The sequence below is a fragment of the Struthio camelus genome, chromosome W (genome assembly GCF_040807025.1).
Source record: "Struthio camelus isolate bStrCam1 chromosome W, bStrCam1.hap1, whole genome shotgun sequence".
In the NCBI taxonomy this organism is placed as follows: Eukaryota; Metazoa; Chordata; class Aves; order Struthioniformes; family Struthionidae; genus Struthio; species Struthio camelus.
This window is the reverse complement of record NC_090981.1, coordinates 65,055,195-65,076,507: the sequence shown is the minus strand read 5'-3', so window position 1 is coordinate 65,076,507 and position 21,313 is coordinate 65,055,195. Positions and strand designations below refer to the sequence as shown.

The window sequence follows — 21,313 nt, the reverse complement described above, 5'->3', positions numbered from 1 at the left end:
GTGTTCAGATAAAGGGCTGCTGCTCCCTCGGGGAGCGGTGGAGTGGCTGGTTATTTGCTGTATTCTGGGGATGCTGGACAAAACATCCAAAAACAAACACTGCAAAGCACAGACAAACACAGCAAGCGCATACAGCCACAGTGCTCCCAGCCCCTGGCCACCGGCTGCTCTGGCTTTCCCCAAGCCCAACACGATGCCTAAGCATTAGGTGACTCTCAAGGCTTGTTTTTTTCCTTTGTTTCAGGGAGAATTGGACCTGCAAGAACAAACCGCCAGCAGTTTGCGAGGCTGGCTTGGGAAAGCACAGAAATGCAGGTGTTTCTCCAAACTCTTCCTCCTACGTCTGCTCAGCTGCCAGAACTTTGTCCAGATAATCTCTTGCTCTTACCTTTCCAGACCCACCAGGTACTTTAAGACCAAAACAGACCGAAAACAGTTCTCTGAAGAGTTCTGCTCTCTGACAAACTGAGGGTGATTTCTGACGGCTGCCCCTCGTTTGAGGTCCACTCCCACAGTGTGAAAGGCAACCTTTCTGCTCAGGGGGTCGGCCACCTCCTCCAGAAGATGCAAAGCTGCAGGAGCAGTCAAGGAGTCACCTACCAATTACCAATAAATTACTGCTCCCCCTAAATACTTGTCCGTGGGACCTACAGGCTCCCTCGCTGTGCCAACCCCAAACGCCCAGCAGAACCATCCGTTTGCCCAAATCTGTTCATCAGCCCTCACGGCTGCTTCATTGCAGGCTTTCTCACGGTGCCCTTCCCTGCTAGCAGAGGTCTCGGATGGACTGTTGCAACTCTGAGCAATTCGGAAACGAGGACGAGATGGTGCTAATGGAGTGGAGAACGACAGCCCGGCGAAGGAGATGGTTTCCAGCCTGTCACTGCGTCCTGCAACGCTTCGTTGTGTGGATGATAGAAATCATTAGAGGTGCAAAACGCTGGCAGAGCTGAAGGGTTGGTGAGATGTCAGAAAATAGATGTGGAGCGTTCGGCGGGTGATTTGTAACTGGCGCAGGTCCCTCGAGGGGTATTTTTACTTGGTGGTTTTGTCACGGGCAGCCCAGGGAGAGCGTGAATAACTGGACTTGAATGGGGAGGGCAATCACGCGGAGAAGCAGTAAAATTATACTTTCATGAATCTCTGTCCTATCCTGCGCCAGGTAAGATGAGCTATGAGTAAGAACACCGCACCCAATGCGAGGGCAACACAGGTCCTATTCGGGTCTTAAAAACCTCCCTCCGGCCCTGCCACCCCTGACGGTAAAGGTCCTCTTTGGGTTCACAGGACAGCGGTAGGTAGCACTGCCGGAGCGTAACGCAAAGGGCCAGAACCTCCTGCGTAGCCAGAAGCGCAGACGGGGAATTCCCGCGCCTCCCCGTTTCCAAACGGCAGCTTCTCCTCGAGGTGCACGCTGCAGAGCCCTGGGGTGATCCAAAGGGCCGTCATTGCAGCTAGGAGGGACATCGGGATATTTTAGGATGCAGGCAATTAAATGCATACTGGGGGACCGTGCTAGACGTTGGCTCCCGTAGAGAGATCAGCTTTGAAACTAAGCTACTTTAACGTTTTTTGCGAGTGACCTTGGCATATGAAGTTGGCGTTTTCTATTAAAAATTGCTGATCGCCCAGACTCGTGCAGTCCTGTCACCTCTGGAAGAACTGGATGAGCTTGGATGAGGTGGAGTGATACACATGACATGGAGTTTGATAACACAGAGCTGAAGGTGCACATAGTGACCTGGCCAAAGAGAAACAGAGGAAAGGTTTGGGGGCCCTTATTGGGCCAGCCAAAAGCGATCAGCGCTACAAAGCCATGGACAAGCCAAGCGCAATCCTCCGCTCTACGGCATTTTGTTAGAGACAACACATAGGAAACCCGTTGTAGAAGGTGCTGGTCGGACTCCAGCAGTTCTGCTTTCAATTTGCATCACCTACAGCCATTAAAAATGAATGTGACTGAGAATTGGCAGAGAGAAAAGGGACTACAGCCTTCAGGGGAGTGCAGCGCCCCTTTTTTGAGGAGAAGACTAAAAGGCTTAGCTTTAGGCATAGCAAAAGGAGGAATGAGAGAAGATATGATTGCTGAGAATTAATTCGGATAATTAACCTGCCCTAACCCTCCTTTCCCCCGGGAGCTATGGGCTCATAGCCAGGCTGCTCAGAGCTCGCTAGCAGACTTTCGTACCCCACGGCTTGGCATTTAGCCACGTGAACCCTGCGGTGGCCCTGTGACCTGGTAGGGTATTTTTTCCCCATGACAGCTACGTCGTAGCTCAGCATAGCAGCACTTTTATAGCGTGAGGCCAGCAGCATCCCCCTGGGTTTGTCTCCTAGGGAAATAGTGGACTCATCACAAAAAAGCCAGCCTGGGAGCCAACAAGCCGCTGGCCCATAGCTCTGCTCCAGAGGGTGCTCCCCGTCTGCGGGGTCGCGCTACGAGGAGCGCAACCCGGCTTCCTCTCGGATGAAATGAAGGCTGACGACGTACCCCTACCGTTCACGGGCATCCGCCGCAGAAACGCATTTATGCTTTGATAAGCTCACCGTTATCAGGATATAGACCCGAGGCTTCAGACTCCTCAGCCACTGTTCAGTTCCAGTAAAAGGAGGGCACTCACCTTATTTTCACTCGGGATCCATCTAGATGCAGGACTTGTCTGTCAAAAGTTTGCATTTTGCAGGAGGGCTGCTCCTTGCCTTTGCAGAGAAGGGAAATTTCAGCTCCGTTCCTGTGATGCTCCGGAGAGAAAGCTACAGCAAGTTGACGTTCACAAACTATGGCCCAAAAAGGAGAGGGGAAAAAGCAGCAATACTGCAGAAAGCGGAGGTGGTGAACTCAAAGGGTGCTGAATTTACAGCTCCTCCAGGGAACTGGACAGCTAACTCACTTACTCAGGCCCTTGCAGTTCCCATTTCAGGGCAGACAAACTGTATTTTCAGCCAATAAATTAATCTACATTCCAGCGATTTCACTGAGAAAAGCAACATAAATCAAAGCTGCTCGGCAAGCTTTGGTCAGTTCTCAGACTACCTCAAAAATGACGGTTCCCATAAAGCTAAGTGGCAACATAAAGCAAACTAGTCCAAGCTATGAAGGATGTGTTGAGTGACTAAGGAGAAATGTTAAGCATTCAATACTGTGTATGGTGAAGTCCAAACACTCAGGGTACCTCTTGGTGGTGGAGAAAAAATATTTAAGGAATATGTCAGCTCTCATCTTTCCACATCTGCACCAAACAGCTGCTCTCCCTCAGCTGGCGATACGCCTGAAATGAAATTTTTGATTTCTGCATGAGTGCCCGAAACAACCACCAGGCCCATAATTTGTATTTTCAAGATTCACAAAAGCCAAGAACTCAATGGGGCTGAAAAGCCAACCAACTTCCCTCTCGTTTTCCATCTTGATATTTAAAATAAACGGATAAACGTTCCTCCTTATTCACACTAGTGAGAGCCTTCTCGTTTGATAAAAACACCAGAACTAAATCAAACTCCCCTCTCCACAGGACAAGCTGGAAAAATAATTTGTTTGCTTTTCTTCCTACTTCCATATTAGGCTGAGAAGACTGGAAGGCAATGGGGCACTAAGTTTAGCACGATGCAAGTACAGTTACCGTCACTCTCTTCCTTTGAAGCAGTGAATTCCCTGGTAGTTTGGTGGTTCCCAAAACCCTGTTCAGCGTGGCACCATCTCTTGTGGTCCGCGAGGACCTGGCAAGCGCTTCATGCCTCATCTACCCATCCATTTTAAATGCGGAAACGGCAGTAAGGAGGCTGCGTGGGCACCCAAAAAGCATGTTTTGTGCCTGAAGACAGCGACTGCACAGAAACGGCATTGCTAGAAGTGCAGGGTGCGATGGACAGGGGCCTCACAGTACTGCTACCTGCGTATCCGCCGGCACCCCCGCCAGCATTATAATCAGAAATATTGTTCTTGCCCTGGTCTAGGAGATAAAAGAAAGCTTCTGTGGTCTGGAAATCACGTTTACATTCTAGACATTCAAAATAAACACATGTCAGAAGGAGTAACGCTGAATTTGGGTAACTGTAACCCAGTCACGGAGCTTAAAGGGTTTATTTTAGGGACTCTACAAACAGCAGGATACTGAAGGAAAACGGAAAAAAATCACCAACATGATGATATTGTTTAAATAATACACTCTATTTTATTTTGTCTTAAAATAGTTTAACCTTTATGCTACAGACTTATTTCAAAAAACAGAAGGTCTCATCTTGCACCAAAAATATATATATTTATATATATATAACACTCTGTTTTATTATTATTTTTTTTCTCCAAAGACCATTAAATACTAGATGGAAAACGAGAACTAAATAATGAGTGTCAAGAATCAAATTTTGTAACTAGAGTCGCACGTTTTAAACATTTACGATCTAAGCGATGATTCGTCTTCACTAGAGAAGATTCCGAGTTCAAACTCCAGCAACACAGGAACTGCTCAACCAAGGAGGGCTTGAGCCAACGCACACTGAAGTCCATGGAAAGCCCCGCGTCAACGCCAACGGATTTTGGATCAGGCCCCAAGTGCATTGGTTCTTAGCCACACAATGGCTAACATCTCACTTTCCTGCTGAGAAGAGCAAAAACGTCCAGGCACCTTTTGCCCTCTTTTTTTTAAAAAAAAAAAAAAGAAAAGGAAAAAAGAAAACAAGAAACGAACAACAAAAAAAGTAAAACAAAAACACAGATATATTTCTTAGCTATCCAGTGATTGTGGTTTTCAGATCACTACCCTTTCAAAATTTGTTAAGGATAAAAGAAAATATGTAGTGTTTTAAATAAAAGAAAACCTGCATCAGACTACAATACATGATTTGTTTAAACAAACACAGTGCACAATTGGAGGAAGTTTGGTTAGGACACAGTCTTTTTTTTATATATACATGGAAGTCACATCATATACAAACTGAAAAAAAAAAAAAAAAAAAAACCTCAGATAGTTAGTTTGCATTTTGAACAGAAGGACTACAAATGGGTCCCTGCAGCTTTCTTCAAAACTGATCTTTCAAAAGACTTCATGAAACAGTAAAAAGCAGCCACACTAAATCACTGCTCCAAAGTTAACTGACAGCATGAGTGCTAGGCCACTGAAACGCCGGCGGAGTTGCACGATTGACAAATGAGGAGAAACAGATCAATAGCCGCTACTGCGAGAGCGTCCCAAGGACGCAGGCTTTTCCCGATTGCAATGAGCACGGACTCCATTCGCTCCACTCCCTCCCACCCCCCCAGGACAGAAATCGGTCACTACAAGCACCACATATATTTTCTGGTCATGCAATACACTTATCACAGTTCAATGTTTTAGAAAGCTTTAAACTGGAATATAAAACCCTTAACTAATTGTTCTTTAAAGTGCAGTCATAACCTTTCTGCTTATTAAAGAAAAAGCTGTTTGTTGCTAACTATACCACCATAGATATATATATTTTTAAAGTTATGTGATAAAGTTAATTTCCTATTTTTTTTTTTTGCCCACAGAAAAATTTTGGAAACCAAATAAATTTCGAAACCAGCCAACACTAAAGCAAAACGGGACTTCTCATGTCCTGTCTACTCCCTGTTCAGCCTTAAATGGCAAAAATCTGATGATAGAGCTGTATAAAATTTCCATTAAAAACATCTGAATATAAAGGAACATTTTAATTGCACAATAGACATTTAAAGTGAACATCATCTTGTTTTTCAGTCTTTGGTTTTTGCCTTGAGAAAGCCTCAAAATGACAGACGAAGGGCCAGGAAATTCAATATACTCTACAGAAAATCGTGGCCACTCAGATAAGTAGCTCCACTGATTTCAGTGTAGTAAATATTCTGGTAGAAAGCGTTTCCTGGATCATACCCTAAAAAGCAATTCCAAAACTAGGATAAGAGACATGACCTAAAGCCAGGAAAATGGTGCAGAGCTAGTTAAAAAACAATTACAAACTTAGGCCCTGATCCTGCAACATCCTCTAGGGCAGATTTTGAAGCATCTGAATGCCCCCACTAGTTTCAGTGAACTGCCGGGGCTTAACGCTGCTCCTCTGCTAAAGTGCTTTGCCAGACAGGGGCTTTACAAGTTTGAGACAGTCAGTGAAGCAAATAAGCAAACAGTAGAAATGAGGACTCTGAGCAACATGTTTTGTTTCCCTCCCTCCCCTACCCCAGGCAAGATTCAGATATACGTAAAATTCGGATATATTTAAAATGGAGAGGGATGCTGGGCCTTTTTATTACTTGCCATTTTCTGTGCTTTTGCAATACGCAGCTGCTAGTTAAGTCACTACTATTATGAGACTGTAACAAGCTGTGGGAAATGATCAGTGAAACACAGTAGTCAAGTAGGCAGAAGACTCAGCACTGAAAAGAGTGTAAACTATAAATTATATCGAAAATAAAAATCCTTTAATTAAAAGCTGTTCAGTGCATATGTTATGGGCCTTTTGCATTACAGACAGTCCCTCTTGCTGGTAACATAACCAAATCAGCTTGGGTATAAATACTCTCGGCCCAATTTTCGGAAGTGTTGGATACCCCTAGCTCCACCGAAATCAGTGAGGACACAGCATTTCTCAAAATCACTGAGGCGCACACAGCAAAACACTAATTTCTACAAACAAACCCAGTACTAAAAATGTTTTGAAGTTGGAGGTGAGAAAGGGTGGGAGAGCAGAACTTTATACACAATTATTTCTTCAGATTAACATGCACAAAAAATTAGTAACTGTAGATGTGTGTGTTTTAAATTTGGAGCTATTGGGTTTTAATTCTGGGAAGAATCCTCCTTTGAGAAGGTACAAATGTTTAACATGATATTAAAATGACACTACATGTGTATGGAAATGGAAATCTTCATGAGTTTGCATTTCATAATGCCGGGAATAGGGCTTCTGAAGCTGAAGCTATACCAATGAACTTCTGTGCCACAAAGGGGAGAAGGGATGGGGGCAAAAACACAGTGACACCGCGTTACAGTAGATATTTGCGTCTGGTATCCTCATCCAGAGTGAGGTCTACTACTTCTGGGGGTGAAGACCAATTCTGCTGGGGAGTCACAGCTGTCCATGATTGCGTTTGCTGAGCATTAATGTACTGTGAGCCTGAGCCATGCTTCCAGGAAGACACACTCTGAATCACACCTCCCCTCGGATGCACACACCTGTAGCAAGGCAAAAAGCAAAAAGGATTAAAGCTACTATTCACTTCAGGCACCAGATTCTTTTTCTTTTTTTTTTTTTTTTTTTTTTTTAAAAAACCACTTTTGCATCTTGTTAACATGTCCCTCTCCAAAATTTCCTTGGGGGTTTTCCACTTGTAGAGTCCATGACACTTTAAATACCTACTGATCTGCAAGTTTAGCAGTAAGAAAGCTGAGACTAAACTTCAAATTATACTGTTTGGGTTTTTTAAGAAGTTAATTTTGCCAGTGGGTGTACAGCAATGTTTCTTATGAAACGTGTGCATGGCTCCCAAGGATCTTGAAGAAGTCTGCCCCATCACATGCAGTGCTGTGCACTATTCAGAAGGTTTCCAGCTAGTCATTTTACCCGCTGGACTTCAAAAAAGAGGAAAAAAAACGAAGTGACAAAATTTTGAGGAGGCAAAGAGAAAAGATTTGTTTCTATATGAAATCAAAACCATGTTAAAATAAGGACATAATGATACTTACAGTACAATAATTACAAGAGCCATTTGTACCTACGTTATTACAGCTGTTATACTTGATTTTGACTTGGTCATCTTAACTCAAAAATTGCAAACATACTGGAAATGCTCACTGTATATCAGTACAGCCCCACTTCAGCAAAACATTTAAGCTTTCAGTAATTATAGTCAATAAGACTAAATCACGTATTTAAAGATAAGCATACACTCAAGTGCCTTGCTGAACTGAAGCACATCTACTTATTTGCACAGTGTTTTTACTTGTTATATTGACAATGGATATGTGACAAGTGAGTACAAAATAATAATAATTAGAAAAAAATAAAATGAAAGAAAGATTAATTTTGTTATACGATGAACTAACGACAAGAATTTACCGGAGTCTTTAAGATTGTCACTCCATTCACAGCTGGAAATCTTAAACAACTGCCAGTAAAACTTTATACCCAGTGCTTCAAAAATTGTTTTGCTCTTGTAAGCACTGGTGGGTGCTGCAGCTGCTCCTGGCTGCCTATACAAGCAGGAGATGTCTGGCTGCTGGGCAACCTTTGCCCACCTCCTTATGATAGCACAGCTACTGCATTTCACAAACCAGAGTCTTCTACACTGGTCAAGTCTTCTTGACATTTACGTTATGTTCGTTTTGATTCTAGGTGGTTTAATTTAGTTTCTCTGAACTACTTAGATTATGCTCATCTCTCGTCTCCGGTTGGAGACGGTTTCATGAAACAGAATGGAAAATCTCATTCTCCAAGCTCTAATGTATCGGGATATAAATGTCACATTTTTTTCCTCAGATACGCTATTTCATTTTGGATGTGATGTTCAGAATGACTTTTCTATTACTTCTTCAGTTTTAAAATACATACCTAAAACACATGCCTACAAAAAATGTGTAATAAGAGACTGGAACTCTAACAAATGCAGGGAATCTTTTTTTAAAACTTTAAGAAGAAATACCTGCAAGCATAACTGACAAGGAAAAACTGTAACCCAAGTAAAATATATATGACACGTGTTATATATGGTCCATCATTCTGATACAGAGCAGTCCTCTCAGTGCTTATGCAAAGCTAATGCTAACTTTTCTCCCTGCAGATGACACAAAGTAGTCTATAAAATTCCTCACAGAAATGATACCTTGCAAAAATAAAAGTGTATACCCTCAAACAAGTCACACAAGCAGCCAAGAACAAAACGTTCAATCAAACAGTAGCTTAGGGAACATGCTTTCCAACCTGTAACTAAGGGGAAGATATCAAGTAAAGGAAACAAAATATTAAAAAAGAGAAACAGGAGAAACAGAGGAGGACTGTTTTATATACATGCATGATAAAAAGTTTACTGGACACAAATTAAAATAAACTGCAAAATATGATTTGGTGTCCTAAGTCAATGCCAAGTAATATTCTAATGATGAGAAACACCACCAATTCACTAGCAATCTGAAACACTACAAACCATAGACAAACTCAAAGAGCTTCACGACTCACACCAATCCAACAACATGAAATATGGAGCACAGTATTAAAAAAAAAAAAAGTGTGAGCAAAAAACTGAATCCAAACATCATACTAACTAAGCATGCAAAAATACTGATCAAAAACCTAAACCTTGTCCAAACGACAACCCTGTCAGAAGCCCATCAATACTTCATAACTGCAAGCCTAGACCTGCAAGAGAAATAAAATTCTAAATAGGATTCAGGCAACCAAAACGTGCAAGTATTTATCGGAACCGACAAGAATTGGTCTTTGATAGACGGCAGAGCGGTTACATCAACAAAGGCGAGCACAGCAAGGGAAGCGTGCTTCAAGAACAAAGCGTTACATGTCCGTCTTCCTTGCCGAGAAGCATGAATTATTATTTCCATGCAAAATAGGTCCATATCTACCAAAACTAATTTTAAACAGCAACTGTACATTTATTTAACATTCCCATTGTTGTACATGTTAAATATTATTGAGGTAATCAGCGTGGAAAGTTTTTTTGTAAGGGGGACCTCAAGCAGAAGGGATGCACGTATATAGTGCTGGACACACGCAAACTACTAACGGAGGACAAGTCAACGGTACTTGTCATTAGTACAAAGATTGTGCAAGCACTGGGGCTGCTGGATAAACAGTCAGGAGGGCTAGTCCCTAAGGAGTTAATATCTGCCCAAAAGAGTCAGTCATGGAATGACTTTCAGTATTCTAAAAGTTAAGTCTCTCCTCCTTCAGCACCTTAAAAGGCCTTTTTTCACATCCAACAGGACTGGACTGTGCTCACACTATTTGTGCAGTTTCCCACCTGGAAACTTAGGTCCCACACGCCCTTTTTCCTTTCCTCAAGGAAGACGTGGTAAAGGAACACGGACAAAAAGCTCTGTCCCATGCCCCTCAAGCTCCTTTCCTCCTCCAAACATCCATCAGGCAGCGGACTAGTTTTAGACAGAATTCGTGTGTTTACAATCACAACTATTTTTACTTTACAAAGTGAACTCTCCACTCTGTGTGGAAATGCCAGTCTTGTTCAACTGTCTCATCATACCTTAAACCAAGGAAGGACCCTAGACTAACGACGAAGAGACATGAAAACATGCCCATCTAGAATAAGAGCTGAAGCAGAGCTGGGCAGCTATCAGAATTTGAGAAACCTCCGACTTCCTTATCTATTTTCTCTTCCTCATCTACCTTTTCCTCCTTATCGCTGATCTAGTTCGGGGATTTGAACTATCTTGTATCTTGAGATAAGACTAAGATTCATAAGGATGTATTTGTAGGCTAGAGGCGTTATCTTATCACATTAGCCACTGCAAAACTGATAGTATTTTTTACTCCTAGGGCAATTGATTAATTAAATGAATTGGAAAGTACTTAAATGCTTAAGGTAGGTGACTATTTCCAAAGGAAACAGGGATCAACACAAATATTTTGGTCTATGTATTTACATACAGACATTATGCCCTTAAAGACTGAATTCCTACCAATGTTTCCCAATTTCAATATTAAATATGTGTAACCTGTTATTGTTTGATATTGAACCATGAGCTTAATCTAAATATATATGAAGATGATAATCATTCTAAAGAAAAACACTTTTTGACATTACCATGACCAGTAGTATAGAAAAAAAAGAAGTGCAACACTTGCTACCTTTTTCACATCAGCCATGGAAGGATAAAAATAATACTGAAAGCCAGCAATTGTTCACTTTGTTAATTTTGGCAATACACTTATTCTGACAAAATTAAATAAATATTTAAGCTGAAAAAGGAAGAAAAGCAAATTCATACCTGGCATGTTCCTGAACTCCAACAATCTCTACTTCGCTATCAGAAGAGGCGATATTGATTTCTTCATTGATCTGGGCATTACCAGAAGAGGTTTTGTCACTTGCAAGGTATCCTGGATCCAAATGACCTATAGGTTAGGAAAATGCAAATACGGCCTATGTTTAACAGCTTAAATGACTCAGAAATCAGCTGTGAAAGGCATTTCTCATCAAACCAACCAAAAAAAAGATAGAAAAAGTTAGATTGGAAAAGTCTAACTAGATCATTTTCTCCAACCCTCAGTTTGCATAAGACAGCCTGATAGATGACAATCACTGGATTTATTCAATCTCAATCGATCTAGTGACGGTCTAGATCTCAATAGCCAAACTAATGTGTCAAGAACTTCTCTGTTTTAGCTGTAATTAGTCTTCCAACCGTTGTTTTACAAAAATGCTAAGACTTAGACTGTTCCTAAACATCTTTGAAATAGGACAATGCGACAAACTACTGTCAATAAATCAAATCCAATGATATTGTGACAAATAAAGCCTACAGGATGGATGGAAACATCACACAAACTAAGGAAAAACAAAGTCCTGTTGTCTCAGCGTCATTATCTTTCTAAACCAGAGGAAGCAAGTCAATGAAAAAACAACAAAGCCATCAGTTTCTGTCACACTGCTCCACGCAGCTGACAGTCCAAAGCCAGCCACGTCTCCTGCAACCAAACTAAGACTCTTCTGCCAACCAACCTTTTCTGCCTGCAGAATTGTTCTACCATCTTCCAGGAAACAATCTTATTTCTCAGATGACGATAACCCCGTACGTATACGAGCTGACTGCAATGTCTCAAGGTCTTTAGTGCGACCCCGAATTCCCTCATCAGGAATTTACCCCAGGCCTCCAGTTCATTACTTAGTTGGCAGGTGTCTCCCCAGCCACTGGAGGGTGGCAGCACAGGGACTATCGCGGTAACGTGCCCTTTCAAGGGCATACTAATGGGTTGAACAATCTGTCCCAGAAAAAGATAGTTTTTGAATAAAAACTGTAGAGTGACTCCAAAGACTGAAGAGTATGACATACACTGCCATATCAAGATCACCAGTGCAACCTCAGCCCCATTCAGCACAGATGACAAACCTAAACCCATGTAAGGCTCCATGGAGAGAACTCCATGTAAGGCTGCGTGGAGATCTAGGGAATGAATCAAAAAAAGTAGAGAATGAGCACCAATCTCGGTGCTTACAGTATTGCTGTCCTCATCATGAAAACTCAGCAGCCTAACTGGAAGCTAGTCTTAGCAGGGAGAATGGGTATGAAAACTAGACTTGTCTATTTCAGAAAGATTCTCTCTTCTAATGCAGATAAGTAGGATATACAGACAAACTTCGGAAACTGGCAAGTCTGACTGTTTTTTCCAAGAGGCTGAGGAGGATTTTGGTTAAGGAGATACTTGCCATTAGCACTAAATTGATTTGCATTTCCTTAAGGTGAAATACGATGCTAAATAAGAGACAGTAGCATCATATTCACGACACACTCTTCTAATATTAGTATAAGAGCCTCTAGAGAATTTAAAGAATTCAGGCATGACAAAAGACTGTTTAAATTATACATGCCACATATGAAGATATCCCATTTAGGGATTCTTCTTGAAAAGTCTATTTTTCGTAAGCTCTACATACAGCAACGTTGTCCTTTTATTACAGTTACTCAATGGCTATCCAGTTAACCGGTTCGTCAAGCAACAAATCCTTTCCAAAAACTCTAAGGGAGCGTTGCAGGTTTACATTTTCTGCCAAGTACTGCTAAGAAAGTACTTAACTGCAGTTAGTGAAGGTATGTTGTGAAATATCAAGTAATACTTGCCCAAAAAACGCAAAACAGGAAATGAATATTTATTTTACACAAAATAAACCATTTCAACGTTTCAACCTATTGTTTCTCTTTAGCGGTAGAGGGGAAGCTGGGAAGCCTTGAAGGAGATGAGACTACCTTCGGGAACAACTAGCACAGCTGCATTACACAGGGGAAGAATCATTTTTAGAGCAAGAAAAATTAAGTGGACATATTATACATATCTAGTTTGACTGGACATCTCCTCAAAGATGAGAGGAGGAGGAGGATGCAATAATGACCTAGAGCATTTCAAAACTGTGAAAACATGCAGAACTGATTATACCCCAGGGTAGAGGACAAGAGGATATAAAAAGAAGAAATTAATTTAGGCAGAGTGCCAGGAACATATTCTAATGACTGCTTAAAGTATTCAGAAAAGATGCAAGGAAAAAAAAAAAAAGGATAGAGACTATACCGTACGCTCACTAGTTTTGGAAAACGAAGGCCCTTGCCACAGTATCTCAGCAGGGCTAGGGAGGGAAGGAAAGCTGGGTGCCGTAACGCACAAGGAGGAGCGCTTTCCACCTCACAAGACAAAAAAGATTTGCTAGCTGAACCTCAAATGAACAATAGCCAAGACGGACTTTTTCTAACAGACGGTTCAGCTGAACATTTCTCGGTAGATGTCAGTGACCGTCAGAAAGTCCTCAAATGGGCTACATGTATTTCTTAAAGAGAAGCAGCTGGGCATACTTGTGAAGCATGAAATAGAAGCGCTCAGAGGCTTTGATTCAAGTGCTGCCGATGCAAACCAGGCAATGTATGTGATTACTACCCCTAGCGGTCCACACCGCCCCATTCCCCAAAGTTCCTGCTGCTATAGCACTGGCAGCAGAACGCTAGCAGCCCTTGGCCGCTTCCCATTCACTGCTCGCTGATTCACACAAACTGCTATTGGGATCGGTCTGCCTTCGTATGCTAGCTGCAGTGACTGAAGGGCAGACATACTACCGTGCTGCAACCTCTGCTAGACATGTGGTGATGTATGGCAGAGGGGCAAAGCTCTCAAACAGACCGAGACTGAATCCCCAGAGCTGTAAGCGAGAGCCCAGAGTAGTACATTATCACATTTTTATCATCGTTAAAGTTCAGACAACAAAAAGGAAGTCAGCAGTAGAGAAACCGCAATTAGCAAAGTATATATTACAACAGGTAGCTCATTGTAAATCCGGATTATAGCATACAGATAGATATACAGCCTCTACCCATACAAACGTCATGCCTAGTAACCTGCCTGGGCTGTTATTTTCTTTGGACTAGGATTAAGATGACGCCTGAAGATGATGTTTTGTTTACCCTTCAACACCAGAACTTGCAAAACAGCCCAAAACATTTGCCCATCCACAAAGATTTGACAGTGTGCCCTAGTAAGATTTTTCACTCAGATAATGCTTATGTTATTTTTTTTCCCATGTGAATACATCACTTAAAGTCTGCTAAACTAGATGCTGGTTTATGATTAAGGTGAGAACAAGATGCAAGATTTGAAAACTCTGCTTTCCAAATGTGCAGTCCTAGTCACGGTAAGGAAACGTCAGTACTGACATATGTTATAGAGTCAGAATACATTCATCCTGAATGTATGCAGCTCCAGGGCCAGATGTAGACAGGGGGAAAAAAGATTCATCTTTTAAAAGATGAGACAGTCCCAGCACCAGGCAAGAATTCTTTGAGACAAGCTCTCATAGGGTCAGGGATAAAGAAGTTTCACAAAGTTTTCCAGATGTCTTTTACCTGGCAAGCCCTTCCTTGCAAAAGGTAGGCCGCTTGGATAGAGATGGAGGAAGGAAAACAAATCTCCAACACATCACATCATTGTAGTCATAAGAGGAACGTGGAAAGAAGCTTGGTAATAAACTTTCACTTTTTTTTTTTTTTACATTCCTTTCTTTCTACTGAAGTACCAAATCATTAATGCTAATATAATAAAGTCAGCTTCAGCTGCTCTAATAATTTAATACATCATTTAATAAAGCAGTGGGCTTGTTAGAGGTCAAATGGCTAATTGACTATCAGTCAGCTGCTCTTCAGCTAACAATACTAGCGAGCTTGGAAAACACGGGCCAGTTTAAAAAAGACTGGAAGATCATAACCAGCCAAAGACCATAGTGAAAAGAGTATCACAGAGACTCTTACATTCATATAATGGACTTTCACTGTATAACAGTGGAAAACCTCTTTGAAGATTAACTATAGTCCTCCTCCCTATCTTTTAATGAATATTCTTTGAGCACAGAAAGCCTCTACCAAATAGCCCAGGTCATAACAAGAAATCTTCAACTTCTTAAAAGTAAAAAAAAAAAAAAAAAAAAAAAAAAAAAAAAAAAAAAGACCTTAGGAGGATATTTTCTCCACAGCATGAACACTACTTCCATATCTTCTCATTTTCCAAAGGCTTTATCTAGGCTAGTTAATCTGAAATCCCAAATAATATTCATACTGCTTGACAGGAAATATTCCCCCCTAACTCTCTGTATCCAAAACATAGCAGCGCTTCATGTTGTTGTTTAACTCTTCCGCTAGTGAAAGGCTGCAAGTATTAGGTGGAGCTGAAAAACTGTTATGAGGTATACGCACTCTGCACCCTTCCACAATGTTCCTGCTCTTGCTTTCTTAAAACTAACTTCTTTCCTGTCTCTTGATGCTAAACCCTCTTATCAGCACCTTCTCACCTTCCATATCTGATGCTGGTATGTCCAATCTTCTACAGTATGTTAGACATGCAGATGGCATAAGGCAACAGTTAATGTTTGTATTATAAGGAAATAAAAAGACAAACGAGAGACAAAAAAAGACAAATACACAGACAATTGCAATAACTAAAGCGAGATTATGACCTCATCATTTACTAGCATGTTACTCACTTTACTAGCTGAGGACAGGGGTGATCATAATCAACCTTTCAGTAGCACTTCACTCACCCTCATATAAAACCCAAAACACCCCCACAGATTTAAATTCCAAAGAGTAACTACAGGGGAAAGGAGTAGAAAAAGAGGTAAGAAAACTGGGGTGGGAAAAAATACATTGCAGGAATTTTTGTCAATTCTTACTAGCCGTATAATGGGATAAATGTCAGGCATTTTTAATAAACACAGTTCATAAACATACAGTTGTATTGCATAATCCACCCAAGGTGCTTTTAAAGCTACATAAATTATAAAAATATTGAAAGGAAGGAAGGCAGGACACTGGCTGAGATGCTGGAACAAACATCAGAGGAGGAGAATTTAAACAAACCTGCATCAGCACTCAGTTCATCTAGCAGCCCTCTGGTCCTCCAGGTAGATCCTGAGTCTTGATTTCCTAAAGAATTATTGTGCTCTTGAACTACTGCAGCCGCCAACAGATTGTCCACATTTACCACTTCTGGGTCTGAATTCGTGTCTGATATATCATAATGAGCTACAACTGGAGGTCCATCTGCAGAAAGAAAGAAAAGCAATGGGTATTAGATATCTGCATATTGTGAAAGACACTTTTAAAAGTAGAAATAACTTGTTTTTAGGATCAATGCATTCTCCTATAGGAAGCTCTTAAGGAACTATCAATTATTAAACTTCAGTTAATGAATACAGGCTGAGATTTCAGAGACATTTTAATGTTTGCATACACAGAAATCACAGACGTAAGAAAAACAGCGGTTTAAGCTTGTCTTGTCATCGTATCCGTTATTTGGCCATCATCTTTTACATGAACACATAAACGTCTCCATATCTGACAACATTGCATTTACAATCCTAGAAGGATAAAGAACCTCCGTTTGAAATAAGAGAGAGTTTTCTGAACTACAGGACATTAAATTTGACAAGACAAGATACTTAACTAGAGAATTTTATAAAACTCAAACGACAGCTTACATTACTTTAGGGTTGATTTGATAAAACTTTCCGTTATAACTGATCCAGTTGCAATAAATTTAACATTAGGCAAGTTTCCTTACATAACATTTTCCTGTCAAGGACAGGAGAATTTTTCATAACTGCAGTGTTTTTTGGGTTTGCTTTCTTAAGATAAAGAATAACACAAAACAAAACTGTAACGTGCCGTGATAAATATACTTTTAATTCTGTACGTTCACCACATAAATCTTTGGCCACCAAACTGATGGGCAAAAGAGGGAGAGATTTTGCTTGACACTGTTCTGATAACTGCTATTGAGGAACAACAAAAAGATAATTTTTGGTCTATTTTGTTAGGATGGAGTATTTTCTTTGTGAGGAATGAAAACAACTTATAATTAGAGAGCACACTAGAAAGAAAAGAGGCTCAGAATAAAGTCAAATTCAAGACAAGAATTAATGTGGAAGCAAAGAGAGGAGGGAAAAATATCCTAATTTTGAAAGGAAGCACATTTTAATTCAAATATAAGGCCGCATCTAGTAACTACAGTTTATGGATAAGTGGGTGAGAAAGGCTCAAGTTCTCATTCCCCCACAGTGGCAGAACCAAAACTTCATTTGGGCTGAGACTTCATCCACAGAAATGAGTGCTGAATGGAAAAACAGTTTGGGCCAAAGCTCAGCTGCTTTGGTAGTATAATGCCGTAAATCCAAAGCAGTTTTGACAACCGAATGTCTGAAGAGCTTTTTCATTCTGAGGTACGATATATAAAGAAGGTTATCATTAATACAGCACACTAATAACGTCTCTAGAAAGATAGGAGCTTCAGAACTGTAAAAGGATTAAAGAAAAAAAAATGATTCTCAAAAAACAAAAGTTTTTTTTAAAGGAAAGATTGGCTTCTTTTAGAAGTGTTAAATGTTTATTGCTGAAGACGAAAAGAACAGTATGAACGAGAAGCTTAAAATTTAGTTTTCTAAAAAGCTGTAACTACTAAGGTGCTTGTTTTGTTTTTAATTTGGTCCCTGAAACATCATTCAACACAATATTTTAAGAAACTCCTATTTTGTGGTTAGCAACACACTTCATTAAAGAGTGACCATATTGCTTAAGTTATACTAGAGCTCAGTTTTGCAATCACGTATGAAGAAATTCACAAAATATTTCAGATCAGACCTGCCTCCAAATTAACAATTTCATAAAACAATGTTATATTACAAACTTAAAACAGACCCGACAAAAATAAATGAGTAGTTAAATGTCAATGTATTAAAGACCAAACTGTTCGCAACATGAAACACTGATGATTATGACTGGAAAAGAAATTCGGATACTTAACTGAAAGACAATCTTTTTCTTCATAAAAATATTTACAAAATAATGGAATATCAAGTTTAAAATTAAGTTGGCTGATATTTGGTCAATTATTTGTGCAAGCCTATGACTGAATTACATGCAGAAGTTACAATTGGACTGACACATGGAGGGGAATGTTTTCAGTCTTATCATCAGAGTTCAGCGTGAACATATATTATGTGATCTATAAAAATAAACAGTTGAGTGCAGAAGATACGAGGGTCAAGTACAATATTGACTGTTTGACCATTTTCACAGTAGGTTATCTAAAATTTCAGGAGCTATGTGTGATTCCTTCAGATTTTTGTTTCTCTCACTTCTTACTAAGATCTCCAAAAGTAGAAGCAAAAATTAATTTAGACAGACGTGTCTACCCAAGTGAAATTATATTTGGACAAAAGGCACCAATAGTCTCAAGTCAAAATTGTACCACTCCTACATGTATAATCATGCAAAAATGTATAATAAATGTATATACATGCAGAGTGATATTCTCATCACCTACCCATAGAAATAACTTGTGTGAAAGTCTTCATCAGTAGGAAATACAAGCATAAACTTGTTATCTGTAGCTCCACTCTTGTATCTTCCACACTTCCAAACAGCACACCTTATAACTTAGCTTAAATTTAGCATACATCAAACAGATAAAAATATTTTCAATAGAATTTACATACTATAATTATATTTGTCAGTTTAACAGCCACCAGTTTAAGGATCTGGAAGAAACAAGCTGACTACTTACAAAATATTCACAGCAGAGGTATATTTTTGCTTTTCTCAGCCTTGCCTTTCAAAATCATATTTGGAAACAAAAGTCTCCCCCATACCAGGGCCATCCATACCTATCACCAGTAAATGACCAACTCGGCCAAGATAACGGTCACAAAACTCAAACAAAACCCTTTGATTCTCAGCACGCATAAAAGAAATAAGCAATAAATGCCTCCATATGTAATAGCGGTAACGCCTACTTAAAAAAAACCCTAGTACTCTCTGCCCAGAGACACAGCACAGCAAAGAGCTTGTGGATGCTCCAAAACAAAAAAAGAAAAATCATTCCATTGCGATTAGCTGTAGCTGTCCAGGGTACACTTACATCAGCAGAGATGTACAGTTTGGCTGTAAACAACTGCAACGAGATGAAAGCTGCAGCCCAGACTTACCAAAAAATTCTCTAAAAATTCCCTGTTTCCTTTTCAGCACCGCAAGGATGGGGAGGAGGGGTTACATTTGGAAATAATACTTCCCCAGCCAACGACACAATCGGCTGATGGTGGGACGCAAAGCGAACGCGTGGTACCAAGAAATAAGGCCAATTCACTTCAGCTAGGAAACACGAAATGAAAAAATGCTTTCAGGTTGAAAAGGTGAAGGATTAACTAAAAGCACAATTCTAACTTTTATCAACTTTTTTTTTTTTTTTTTGGGAACGGTGCTGCTCTTTTGTAATAATTGACAGTAACAGGGTTTCAAAAGACAGAAAAAGCAGACACCAAAACAAAACCACGACAGAATCAAAATTCAATAAAGCAGAAGTGGGAGGTTCTTCGGTCAGTCATTTACACAATATATTTAAGACAAATCAAATCCTCTAAGAACCTGAGGTAGCCAAAAGACTTATGTTACACTGGTGATAGGCTTTAATTCATTAGTAAAGCAATAAATGCTTAAAAAAAAAGACAAGGCTGAAAGTTAATGAGTACCAGCAGCAAAATATAGCGGTTGACATTTAACGTTAATGGGGGGAAGGGAAAGACTGGGAGGATTTTGGAGACTTGAGAGGCAGAGGTCATTACAGGGACAAAGCTTCCAAGTATCCAATTGTCTCTTAATTTACAGAGCTCTTCACAACTAATTCCACTTGAGTCAACTGAGGTAAAAGCCACATGCACAAAAACCCATGTCTACGCATACGAAGTTTTAAGTTTGCAACGTAGCAAATGCAGTAATTTCACGTGTGCGAGCCCCTGGTGTGCTTTCATAGAGCCACATCTCAAAGTTCAGTGATCTATATTGCGTTATAACATATATATACTCCTATTGCTCCCTAAAGTCACTCTAATGGCACAAGCAAGCGGTGGTGGTGCTGCAAATCAACCTTAAAGTTGCAGTTGTAGGTTAAAAACGTCATCCTACACAAAGCACCCGCTACCGGTGTGCTGAAACGGCTGTTTAGCTGTGCACCACCATACTAGGTCACTTTATCATACAAACAAAAAAAAATTAGCTAGCAGAAGCTGAAAGGGGAATTAAGCCATTAAAATGTCATCATCCCTCTTTAGGTTGCTTGGAATCAGGCATCTAGTCTCCGCCAGGCACCTAAACTCCCTCTATAATCAACAGCGGGAGAAACTTCGGGGGGCAAAGTAACCTCATCCTGGAAGGAAGGAAGAAAACTGGGGGTCTAAATGGCAGTTTATCATCAGCTTGGGTCACCTCACTACCCCCTGTAAACAGAGACAGCTCAGGCAACTACTTCAGACAAGGCACCTCATTTTTAGACAGCTGAAGTTCAGCAAGCTCAATTCCAGCCTTAGGGATGGGATGTACACTGTTTTATGCACTTCACTATATTTTCTCCACAAGAAGTAGAAAAGGACTGAAGACTCCAGGGGACAACCCTGATCCAAAATTAAAATCCTAATTTTAGCGGTCTGAATTGCCCTCTGGAGTCATCAATGTCTTTCCGACGATGAGACATGGAGCCTTATTTGGGTGTGAATATCACCCTAAGCTTCGAAACACACAGAACAGGCACAACAATAGCAGCAATAATAATTACACCACTTTACTCTTATGGAAAGCTTTCCATTAGTGGATCTCAAAGAGCTCTGAAGTGGCTATTGTCTTTGTTTTGCCTATAGGGGAAACTGAGGCAAACAGCGACTCGTGGCTTGCCCAAGGCTAACAAGCAGAGGAGTTCGACTTAACAGAAAATAGCACTTCCCTCAAATTACTGAGCTATTTTTAACTGGTAAATTTTCGAGGATTTCTTTAAAAATGGCATTTAAGAATGTTTTCTTGAGCCACGCAAAAGCTAAAAAGGCAAAACGCAAAGGCATCCAGACACTCATAAGCTTAAACCGACACAGGGTCTTCTAGTCTCACTCCCAGATACCACTTCTGAATCTTCTCTACGAACATATCTACTGCTTTGTTTCATCTGAACCTCAGTACTCTAAATTAAGTTGCATTGGTTAAAAGATAATATTTTAAAAGAAAGAGACCCAACAAGTCCCACATTTACACTTGACATTAAAATTTAGGAGACAGTCCTACTT

At 40.4% G+C, this 21,313-nt stretch overlaps 1 protein-coding gene across 2 annotated transcripts in view; it reads right to left on the bottom strand.

The window, feature by feature from the left end:
- Positions 1 to 4,146: 4,146 nt before the first annotated feature.
- Positions 4,147 to 21,313, bottom strand: part of LOC104138505 (arkadia (RNF111) N-terminal like PKA signaling regulator 2N) — a 46,481-nt gene continuing 29,314 nt past the window's right edge. The window contains exons 3-6 of one of the 2 annotated variants that reach the window (XM_068926213.1): positions 16,071 to 16,253; positions 10,950 to 11,076; positions 9,286 to 9,345; positions 7,084 to 7,166 (exon numbers count right to left, since the gene is read on the bottom strand). In XM_068926213.1, the coding sequence (XP_068782314.1) occupies positions 9,318 to 9,345; positions 10,950 to 11,076; positions 16,071 to 16,253 (338 nt within the window). In that variant the 3' untranslated portion in view covers positions 7,084 to 7,166; positions 9,286 to 9,317. Of the gene's footprint in view, positions 7,167 to 9,285; positions 9,346 to 10,949; positions 11,077 to 16,070; positions 16,254 to 21,313 lie in introns of both variants that reach the window. The other variant, XM_068926211.1, reaches the window with a different exon arrangement.